We start from the raw sequence: 11,951 nt of genomic DNA, 5'->3' as shown, positions 1-11,951 counted from the left end.
GGCATGAAATATATGAAGGAGAGATCAAATCAAATTTAAATCCACAGAGAATTAAAATGAAGCTACGGACAGGCAGAGATTGTAGAACGAAAGGCAGGGTGAAGTAAGAGTTCACATTCAGGTCAAATCAAACCGCCCCATCAGCGGGGAGAGAGAACACACCTGTCAGACTGTATAACTTGCATCCTCCTGCTACAAGCACACACACACACAGACACGTACACACGGACAAGTTTCAAGGCCACCCATAACTATTCTCGTTCATCTTTCGCTCCTTTTATATATATATATATTAATTTACAGTTTTTCTCAATTGCTAACACACATTTTTTGAAAGCATGCCTCGTTTCCTCAAAACTCTAAACACAAATCCCAAAACCACTCACACAAAATGCAAAACCCTTTATACATCCTGCAAAAGGCAACTTTGCTTTCAAAACAGTGTTATGTCACCTCAAAAGGGTACTTTGTTTTCTAATGACAAACACAGCTCATTATATGAGTAGACATTCTAAGCATCGATTGAACACTGATGTGCTCAATGGAGTATATATATAAAATATACAGTAACAACTAAAATATTTCTTTATTTTTTCCAAAAGTGCTGTAGCCTATACATCACAGCAAACACAAATGAATGTGTAAATGTGTTGCACAGAACAAACAATAGGATATAGGCCAGTACAGTCAACAAAAAAAACAAAGAAAAATGTAAAATAAAAAAGGACAAAAAACTACTGCATCCTGTTCTAGCTCAAGACAATATTGACAATGTGCTATCAGAAATAGACCTACACAGTGTTGTGAATGTTGTTGCATTTTGTGTGAGTGGTTTAGGGATTTGTGTTTAGAGTTTTGAGAAAACGAGGCATGCTTCATGTGTGTAAGCAATCGAGAAAAACTGTAACATTGGATTGGATTGCAATACAGTACAGTAATGTGTCAGTGCTGATAGGACGCAATCAGTTGTGGAAATGTATATGACTTGCACATAGTCATAGCATAACTGTTTGACTGTCGGAGTTTCTGACAAAAGGCACCCTGTACACCTGCTTTATTCTCAAGGTGTTCCGCCTTAGAACACAGTCCACTGTGGCTAGGCTCACTGTATTGATGTTTAGGAATTAGTCTTGGTCATCAATGGTTGCACTTTGTATTTGTTTACGTAATTTTACAGATACAGTACAATGGAAAATACAAGAATACTATGCTCCTGATATAAGGCATTCAAACTAGTGTTTTCCTGTCATAGTAGTGTTTCTTACCTATTCCCTCTTCTGAATGTCCAGAGAATGGATGCAACTGAGAAGCGGCTTATATTTGGTTGAACCCTCTGGCCAGCCTCCTGCATGGTCAAACCATGGTTGACCACAGGGTTGACCACAGTGGCCCGAATCTCATCAGAGATACAGTTTTTCTCAATTGCTAACACACATTTTTTGAAAGCATGCCTCGTTTCCTCAAAACTCTAAACACAAATCCCAAAACCACTCACACAAAATGCAAAACCCTTTATACATCCTGCAAAAGGCAACTTTGCTTTCAAAACAGTGTTATGTCACCTCAAAAGGGTACTTTGTTTTCTAATGACAAACACAGCTCATTATATGAGTAGACATTCTAAGCATCGATTGAACACTGATGTGCTCAATGGAAAACACTACTATGAAATGGGAAAACACCAGTATGAAGGCCTTATCAGGAACATTATGTTACTATACGCTTACTCCTGTAGTAAAATATAACTGTATAATGTTTTTACGCAAATATAAAACAACACACAAATATACAGTAACAACTCAAATATTTCTTAATTTTTTCCAAAAGTGCTGTAGCCTATACATCACAGCAAACACAAATGAATGTGTAAATGATTTGCACAGAACAAACAATAGGATATAGGCCAGTACAGTCAACAAAAAAAAGAAAGAAAAATGTAAAATAAAAAAGGACAAAAAACTACTGCATCCTGTTCTAGCTCAAGACAATATTGACAATGTGCTATCAGAAATAGACCTACACAGTGTTGTGAATGTTGTTGCATTTTGTGTGAGTGGTTTAGGGATTTGTGTTTAGAGTTTTGAGAAAACGAGGCATGCTTCATGTGTGTAAGCAATCGAGAAAAACTGTAACATTGGATTGGATTGCAATACAGTACAGTAATGAGTCAGTGCTGATAGGATGCAATCAGTTGTGGAAATGTATATGACTTGCACATAGTCATAGCATAACTGTTTGACTGTCGGAGTTTCTGACAAAAGGCACCCTGTACACCTGCTTTATTCTCAAGGTGTTCCGCCTTAGAACACAGTCCACTGTGGCTAGGCTCACTGTATTGATGTTTAGGAATATGTCTTGGTCATCAATGGTTGCACTTTGTATTTGTTTACGTAATTTTACAGATACAGTACAATGGAAAATACAAGAATACTATGCTCCTGATAAGGCATTCAAACTAATGTTTTCCTGTCATAGTAGTGTTTCTTACCTATTCCCTCTTCTGAATGTCCAGAGAATGGATGCAACTGAGAAGCGGCTTATATTTGGTTGAACCCTCTGGCCAGCCTCCTGCATGGTCAAACCATGGTTGACCACAGGGTTGACCACAGTGGCCCGAATCTCATCAGAGATAATGGCTCTCCTTCTTGCTCTTTCTCTTCATCCTCTTCCTCCTCCTCCTCTTACTCTCACTCCTCTGACTTTCTGATCACCTCTCACTTCAATGTTGCCATCAATTGTTCTCCAAACCAGGAGCTAACCTGTGGCCATCATATTGCTAAATCTTTGATTTCAAATTGCACAACAGCCTTGGAAATGGAAGTTTTGCCAATTGAATAGCAGTGTGTTCTGTCTGAACACAAGGAGGTTTTGGCATTGATGAAGTGTGCAAAGTAGAGAGGATGGTGTTTAGTGTTTTGAAGAAAGTGTGGTTAACAATTGAAATTTGTGTCTAAAGCAGATAATTGTGTGTTGTGAGTTGAAGAAAGTGCGGTTAACAATTGAAATCTGTGTCTAAAGCACATAATTGTGCTTATAGTTTAGCAGAATTGGTTTAGGGAGTTGGCACATGAGTTACAGGTTGTGGTCATTGTGCCATAAGTTCCAGTTTTTGAATGTAATCAATCGAGAAAAACTGTAATGGCTCTCCTTCTTGCTCTTTCTCTTCATCCTCTTCCTCCTCCTCCTCCTCTTACTCCCACTCCTCTGCCTTTCTGATCACCTCTCACTTCAATGTTGCCATCAATTGTTCTCCAAACCAGGAGCTAACCTGTGGCCATCATATTGCTAAAGCTTTGATTTCAAATTGCACAACAGCCTTGGAAATGGAAGTTTTGCCAATTGAATAGCAGTGTGTTCTGTCTGAACACAAGGAGGTTTTGGCATTGATGAAGTGTGCAAAGTAGAGAGGATGGTGTTTAGTGTTTTGAAGAAAGTGTGGTTAACAATTGAAATTTGTGTCTAAAGCAGATAATTGTGTGTTGTGAGTTGAAGAAAGTGCGGTTAACAATTGAAATCTGTGTCTAAAGCACATAATTGTGCTTATAGTTTAGCAGAATTGGTTTAGGGAGTTGGCACATGAGTTACAGGTTCTGGTCATTGTGCCATAAGTTCCAGTTTTTGAATGTAATCAATCGAGAAAAACTGTAATTTATTTATGTGTAGGGTTGTTGAGGATCAGAAGAAGCATTGAATTGTGCTGTTAGTTTTGAAAGTTTAGTATGATAATTCATCAGTGTTGCGGTGGTGGTGGGCTGTGTTTAGTGCTGTTTTCTGGAGCATGCTGCTGGCCTACTTAAGGGCCTTCTGTCCACTTCCCCTGAGATGCCTCTACCTGGGAATTATCTCCCACTGGACTCATTCATTTGTTTAGTTTACATCTGGCAATCTCTATGGAAACGTGTTTCTCTTTCTCTCCCTCTCTCTCTCTCTCCCACACAAACAAATAAAAAACAAATGCATGACACTGTGGCAACCTACCATATGCTCGTTTCCTAACTATATTTGATCTTAACAGTCTTAAATGTGCATATAGTTAGCAGGAATATCATGCATTTAACATAACAGATAATATATTGGCTTCTACTCAGATGTACACGCTGGAGAAGTTTTAAGATTATGGAATCCCAGGCTGCATTACTGATGTATGGAGTGATAAACCAGTGAAAGGCACTTCTCTTCTTAGACGTTTGCGCCCTTTTACAGAGACCCAATAGTATTGACAGAGTACTTGAGTCTGCTTGCAACATGTCTAAGCCTTTTTATGAACCCTTTGGTATGACCTGTAAATAGAGTTGATATTCAGGTTGGATCAAGAGAAATATCGTATTTTTAAAGCTGGCCTACAATTGGTCCTCCTAAAACCAAATCACCAGTCTCAAATGGATGTTTAGATCTGATAGAGAGTTCAGACCAGAACACTTTATTCCATTATAATGTTATAAGAAGGCAAAGGAGATCCAAATACAACACCAGGAAGTGAGTGTGTGTATATCTGCCTGTGTGTGTGTGTGTGTGTGTTTGTGTGTGTGTGTGTGTGTGTGTGTGTGTGTGTGTGTGTGTGTGTGTGTGTGTGTGTGTGTGTGTGTTTGTGTGTGCTATACTGTATGTGAGCCTCGCTGTCTGTTCATCATTTGCATTTAAAGCAGGAGGCCCTCAGCAGTGGGAAAGGTAATCACTGACAGGGAAAGGAAAGAGAGTCCCCCTTTATTAACAAAAAAAACAATCACAACCCTCAGATGACTTTTAATTGAACTCTAAACATATCCACAGCAGAAAGGAGCCAAGAAACATTTCTAATTTCTTTTACCTCTTAGAAATTTTAAATAGATGTCAAGAAGTGGTTGCGTTTGGCGCCCAGAATGCATTGCCAACGGGCATCTATTCAGACCAACCAAGATATGATTTCATTCTAATTGAATGTCCATGTGCCGTTATGTTTTGGTCAATCCGGCATATGCTTTTGGATATTTAAATATTTCATTCATTTGATCATATACAGTTATCTTTTAAGGTTTGCTACAGGGCACAGGACAGCAAGCTAGTGAGAAAATAATTGTCTTTCACAATTAAATGTGTGTGCGTAAACAGAATGGAGTTCAGCATTAGTCTGGTAAAGGTTTTATGGTCTTTTAAGTAGCTCCATGTTTACTTTGAACTTCAAAATCACACGTGGGTGAAGGCTGGTAGTTATTTTTACAAAAGATAAAGAGATAGGAGACTTTGCAAAAACTGAAACGTTTTGCCCTATTGTCCATCTGACAAAGGTGTTTTTGCGGCCTGCACGTACATTTTTAAAACGAGTTCCATTGTGGAATATTTTGAAAGCCCTAGCCTTTCTTCCCACTGAGGACAGGCGAACAGTCAACTTTACTTCACTTTTGTTTTCCTGTCTGTCTCTATCTATCTGTCTGTCTGTCTGCCTGTCTCTACTTTTGTCCTCTACAGCTTCACCCTATATTTTGTTTATACAGTGCCCTCCACAATGATTGGCACCCTTAGCGAATATGAGCAAAACAGGCTATGAAAAAATATGTCTTTGCTGTTTATCCTTCACTCAAAATATTCACAAAAATCTTACCTTTTCATTGAAGTAAAATTATTGAAAGAAAAAAAAAATGTTGACATTAAATAAATATTATTCTCCAAAACATGTGTGCCACAATTATTGGCACCCCTTAATTACATTTTTTTTGTAATTTTACTTCAATGAAAAGGTAAGATTTTTGTGAATATTTTGAGTGAAAGAGGATAAACGGCAAAGACATATTTTTTCATAGCCTGTTTTGCTCATAGTCACTAAGGGTGCCAATCATTGTGGAGAGCACTGTATATACTGTATGTTACAATGTCTACTATCTAAAGAGGTTTACATGCAGTTCCATGATGATACTGGATACAGACATCCTTGTTGATGCGAAGCAGAAATATCAAGCTTGATTACAGGAGTAATTAACATGGCCTGATCACTCACTCCTTTCTCTTAATATTAACTATTGCAGTTCTTTTTCGCAATATAAGTACTGAATATAAATATATAATACTGAAACAAATCAGTCTTGGCGCTGTGAAATATTAATGTTATGTCAGTATGCCATTTTTAATTTATGACTCATGTTTGGCTTGCTGGTTGCATGATGTATGACTGTTGTTTTAGATACATAGTAATGATAAATGTTTTAGATGTATCGAGTGGACGTGAAAGAAAACATTATATCAAGGGAAATATGTGTTTTTACAGACAGTTTTCCATTGTATCTGTATGATAGGAGAACAAAGAAATGTAAAGAATGTAACCAATTCCCCTAAAATAGCTCTTGAAATAGCAACTATGAAAACAGTGATGAATAAAAGTGACAGCTGAGTCATCCTTCGCTCACCTTTGACCAAGTTATTCTGGAAACCTACCACACATCTAACACCTTTTTACTGTGCCAGGTTTACAAGACACACTGGATTCATGCCTCCTTCTTTGTCCCCCTCCACTAACCTTCATGTTGAATGCTGTTAGTAATCCATGGTGGTTGAGCAGTCAGTGCTGTGGCATCCAGCCTTGACTCTCTGAGTCTCTTCCATCTGAGAGCAGCAGAGCTGTCTGTCATCGCTGGGGCTTCTGGGAGAGCTTCCCTTCCCCGTCGACTGGTATTTGCTCCATGTGTGTCACCCCACAGCTATGTGTCGGTGGGAGGCTTATGGTGACCGGCGTTCCACCGCATCCCTGTCACAGACCACCGGCTACAGGGCACAGACCTGGGGGGACTGAGCTTTTTCTGACTCTACATGAACCTGGCCCTCAGAGAAAGAGAGAGAGAGCTCTCCACACAACAGAAAACTAAAAAACATAGAGTTACCTTTGCCTTTCTACCAGAAACACTAGTAACTCTTTAACAATGTTATTTAGAAGAAAGACAATAATAGTCTTCTCCAACTACTACAACTACTGTTATTATTATTATGTATACACACCTGCAGGCTCAGAAAGAGCTTCTTTCCCTGAGGCTATGACCCTGTGTAACACCACACCACCACTGTAATAGCACCATTGCATTCATTACTGCACTGTTTACAGCACTTTAAGGAACATGTTATTTGCACTATTCACATCTTGCAGAGACGGAACCACCTACACTGTTCAAATAATGTTACTCTACATATAACCAGCTGTACATATGTTGATTGTACTCTATATGTAACCAAATGTACATATGCTGTTCATATGGTACATACAACCTTACCTTTGCACTCTCTTTTCTCTAAGTCTGTCCACTTGTCTGTCCAATATACATATTTTATAATATTAACATATATGATATTTGTATATCGTAACTCTCCACCATCCATCAATGTACCTATTGTAAGATAGCATCACTTATGCTGTGTAGACCCCATTTTCCTGCACTTCTGATTAAATGCTAACTGCATTTCATTTTTTATACCTATACTCAATGACAAAAAAGTTAAATCTAATCTAAAACCAGGCTCATGCAACCGTTTTTAATACAAAGCAAACATGAAGCAGTCTGCCCCACGCCTTGTCCAACGGGGTAGTTTTGTCAAATCATTCTTGCGTAGGTTGACGCGCTCACTCCCACATACCTTGCATAGAGCAAGAAAAACCATGACACAATCACACTCACATTTTCTTGTAGAAATGCAATTCTAGTTTTATTTATGTTGTTTATTAATGCTAATGGTATCAATGACAATGCTAAAGGATAGTCAAGCAAATTATTATCATTATGATTATACTTTTACATGTCTGGTAGCTACCCCAGTAAAACAGCTCCAGCGGCAACTGCCTGCCAGATAGGATTGTGGGAAGAATTATGAAATGTTTTTATTATTTAGCTGTATTTGTAGGGGATCTAAAGACAGCGAGTTACCATGGAGACAGACCAAGGCTTTTCTTATCTTTTAAACCCCGCCCACCTTCAAGGTTTATTCCAGAAATCACGCGAGGGTTTGGATTTTATGATCCACTTCTTATTGACTGAAGGTTTAAAGATTCCAGTATGTCATTTAAACTAATGTGCATCTTTACAGCACATATATTTTTAAAAAGGGCCATTCTATTTTCTTAGCAAACCTTCAAAATAAGCACAGAAAATTATACCTTGCTCTTACATACCTATTACCCGTAATTGACCAAAATGGAAAGCTTTGAAGACAAACCTTTCGTGAAAATCCCATAAACTGTCACATTGCGCAATTGCATCAATAAAAAAAGCATTTTACGTGACAGGTCGTCAACTCTGACGAAACAATGACATTCATGTAAAGGACGTAGTGATGAACTAAAGCCAGTTTAGTGTCATTTTCTGACCGGAGAACAGATTATTGAGCCAAATACACTGGGCAGTTCCTACAAAGCAAACTATGTAACCTGGAGTGATCCTTTTTGAGAACAGCACCTTATTAAAAGAGCTGTCTTGGAAAAACACAATATCTCGCCAGTTATTCTACAACAGAATACTAACACTGCAGTGGAGTACGTGCTGGGACTGCCATACCAACGAGTCTGGCTCTTTGATGCCATGGCCAGAGTTCAGAGAGATGTTGGATAGTCTGTCTCTTTGCTCCATACTGTTACACTGAATAGAGTGGGTTTGTGATCATCTTTGGATAAATCCACTGTCACATGTGATATTGACCTGGCAGGCACTGGCAGGATAAATCTCTAGATGACAGCTCAATTATCCTCTCTATTTCTAAAATATATTACATGAATGAATTCCCCATTTAAAGCTGTATAAGCTTCTTCAATATGAAAATGTGGGTTTTACTTACAGTGGCATTAGGTGCACTACACTTTCACCTAATGTCCTCATATCCTCATATCCTTATGTTGTCTTATGGTCTAAAGCTACTGCTAGCATTCCTGTCACTGCTCTTCGCCTGCCTGTCTCAGCTACATCTCCATGGAGATGAACATCTTGAATCCTGACTCCCTCACCGCTGACGTGAGAGTATTTGCCGCAATTTCAATTTAATTTCACTTAAATTCGATTTTTCAAATTCAGTCATTTTTGGCCACAACAATCGCAACAAACCCTCGCAAGATCTTGGAGGGATTAACTGATCTGTGCTGAATGAAATGCTGTTCTTTGGGCCGCTCACCTGTGTGGGAGGGTGTGAAATTCACACTCTCAACCGGGGAGGGGTAGATAGAAGCTGAGACTGGAATGCATCTGGACCCGGATCAGGGCCAACTGGGGGCCAGATCAGCGCTGGATCAGGGGCCGGAGTCATGCCGGAGCCAGCCGGTATGTGGGGAGCCTTGCGTACAGACATGCCAGATCAGAGCAGAGGCTGCTGGGGGGCACATGTCTGATTAATGATGGGGGAAGGGGTGTGAGGATTTACTGCAGCCGGGGTGTAAGGCTGGCCCGGGGGTCCCCGTCCACCAGGGAAGCCCACCCGCCTGCCCGCCTGCCCTCATGCGCTCCAAGGGATTACACGGCTTACATTCCCACAGATGCATCAACATGCCGACAGGTGCACAGGCCTGCGCCTTAAATAGAGAGAACACACCACCACCAGTGAAACTAAATCCAGGAGATCTTCTGCCATGGTGATGCTTTGCTGTTTTCCCTAAGCATGTGTTCGAAGGAAAGGTCACTCTTTAAAACGAATGGAGCTGGAAGAGTCACTAACAGATGCTGACATGAACACTGTTTACAGTTCTTGTTCTTAGAGTAACGTCCTGACTCCCTCCCTCTCATTGATTTTCTTTAATCAAAACCACAATCCAATCAGTAATCAACAATTAATCATATTTGATCATGAAACTTTGATGAAACACTTTTCAAATTTTATAATAACTCATTTTGATTATTTTCACACTGTAAATTGCATTCATATCTGAAGGTAATGTTATAGTAAAAGTAATGCTTGTCATCACTTATGTTGGTAATTAGCCATGAACAAACCATGCAACATGCAGTAATATGCAGTACCAAAGGTTATGAATTGTTTGTTTTAGCACTGCTCTTAATCAGTAGAGAGACCTGTGATGTAGAGCATTCTCAACTTTAGTGTTGTACTGATGAGATTTAATCAAATCCAAAAGAATGAATGCATATGCAAGATTTACACATCTCAATGTGTGTACATGTTTATGCATGTGACCACCCTATAACTGGAATGTACAACCAACAAAACAATCATTCCAATTTCCAGTTACATTTTCCTGGCGTGGCATTCGATGTGTTTGTAATTACAAGCGTTCACACTTCAGAGATTGCACTATTTGCGCCTCCAAAAAATGGCCAGCATTTCACGGTTGATGATCTTATTTATTACAATTTGTGCGATATTACATGTGCACACGGAGGCCATGCTCCTGTTTCACAGAAATTAAGATGTGCCAATATTGTTGTGCCCAGTTAAGAACTGAGATCAGATTAATTCAAAACCCACAACTTGTTTTGTCCTTTTTTCCTGTGTACAAGTCCATCTCACCCAGACAGGATGTGCTTGACGAAAGAGGAGTAGTTGATGCAGCCGTTAGCGTCCTCCTGCCCTGCCATCAGCCTGTCGACCTCGTCCTCCGTCATCCTCTCACCGAGGGTGGCCAGCACGTGACGGAGCTCAGCCCCCATGATGGTGCCGTTGCCCTCCTTGTCGAAGACGCGCAGGCCCTCCACAAAGTCCTCGAAGTTGCCCTTGTCCTTGGATCGTGAGATGTGCTGCAGCATGGGCAGGAAGGTCTCGAAGTCCACCATCTTGCTGCTCATCTCCTCCGGCCGTGGCTTGCCCAGAACCTTCAGCACGTCGGCGTTGGTGGGGTTCTGACCCAGGGCCCGCATGACGTCACCACACTGTGCGAAGGTGATCTTCATCTCGCCGGCGGGCGTACGGTCAAACAGCTGGAAGGCCTCCTTGAACTCTTCGATCTGGTCAGCCGTGTACTCCACGGTGATGCTCTTGGGGTCGAAGTCGGGCTCCTTGGGTACCTCTGGCTCCGGTGCTGGAGTCGGGGCCGGTTTGGCCGGGGCAGCCGCCTCCTTCTTTGGCTCGGGCTTTTTGGGCTCAGGCTTCTTGACCTCCACTTTCTTTGGGGCCATGGTGCTGGTGATGCTGCTGCTGTTGCTGCTGCTGATGGAGGGTGACTGAAGCCTCCCGCTTGAGCTGGGGTAGGATGGACGGGGAGTCAGAGAAAGAGAGAGAGAGAGACAAGTGATAGGGAGGGAGGCAGGTCAGAGCACAGTTGGCCAAAGCCTCTGATAAAGCTTTTATATTGTTTTGGGAAGGGAGCATCCCACAAGGGAGACACATACGTACACACACACACACACACACACACACACACAGACAGACACACAGACAGACACACACACACACAAACACACACACAATAAGATACGCACACACAGAGAGACAAAAGAATGGAGACACACATCAAAAGTATACACACACACACACTCACTGACCCTTTGCCACTCTTTAAAAGGAAGAAATCTGAAATAGACCGCGCCTGGGCATGAGGTCACTGAGAGCCATTGTGCTCAGCTGTTGTTTTTAGCCGTGGACACGACCCTCCCTAAACCCAGCAGCAACTGCAAGATCCATTATGCCGAGCCCCGCTCTCCGTCCCCAGACTTAGCCCTGCCACTGGACATCACTCTCAAGCCAATTCGATTTATTTAAGCCAAAGACTCCAAAGAATGAACTTAGCCACTGATCCACTGCATCTGCCTCTGATCTGAGCGATCTGTTTGACTCCAAAGCTAGCTGCTGTATAGAAATAGCATGTCTGATGTGACGTGCAGACGTCCCACATCATGTTAAGTGCTCTTAGGTCAATGAACTGAAGTAGGTAATTAAAATTCCTATGTAGTTCTCATGCAAGTACATATATCACAAAAGCTACCATTACATCTACTCGTGACCCTAGATACCTCTATATCTACGTATACCTCCACAATATCTATGCCTTCTGAATGCACACTGAA

General features: G+C 41.0%; 1 protein-coding gene across 1 annotated transcript; it reads right to left on the bottom strand.

Annotated features, from left to right (window-relative positions):
* Nucleotides 1–10,271: 10,271 nt before the first annotated feature.
* On the bottom strand, nt 10,272–11,318 carry LOC105913012 (myosin light chain 4-like). Its single transcript, XM_012842039.2, has one exon. It carries the CDS (start codon nt 11,061–11,063, stop codon nt 10,455–10,457), a length of 609 nt encoding a protein of 202 aa, XP_012697493.1. The 5' UTR covers nt 11,064–11,318; the 3' UTR covers nt 10,272–10,454.
* Nucleotides 11,319–11,951: the final 633 nt, after the last annotated feature.

The sequence above is a fragment of the Clupea harengus genome, chromosome 12 (assembly GCF_900700415.2).
Source record: "Clupea harengus chromosome 12, Ch_v2.0.2, whole genome shotgun sequence".
In the NCBI taxonomy this organism is placed as follows: Eukaryota; Metazoa; Chordata; class Actinopteri; order Clupeiformes; family Clupeidae; genus Clupea; species Clupea harengus.
The sequence above is the reverse complement of the archived record's forward strand: the minus strand, read 5'-3'. Positions and strand labels throughout refer to the sequence as shown.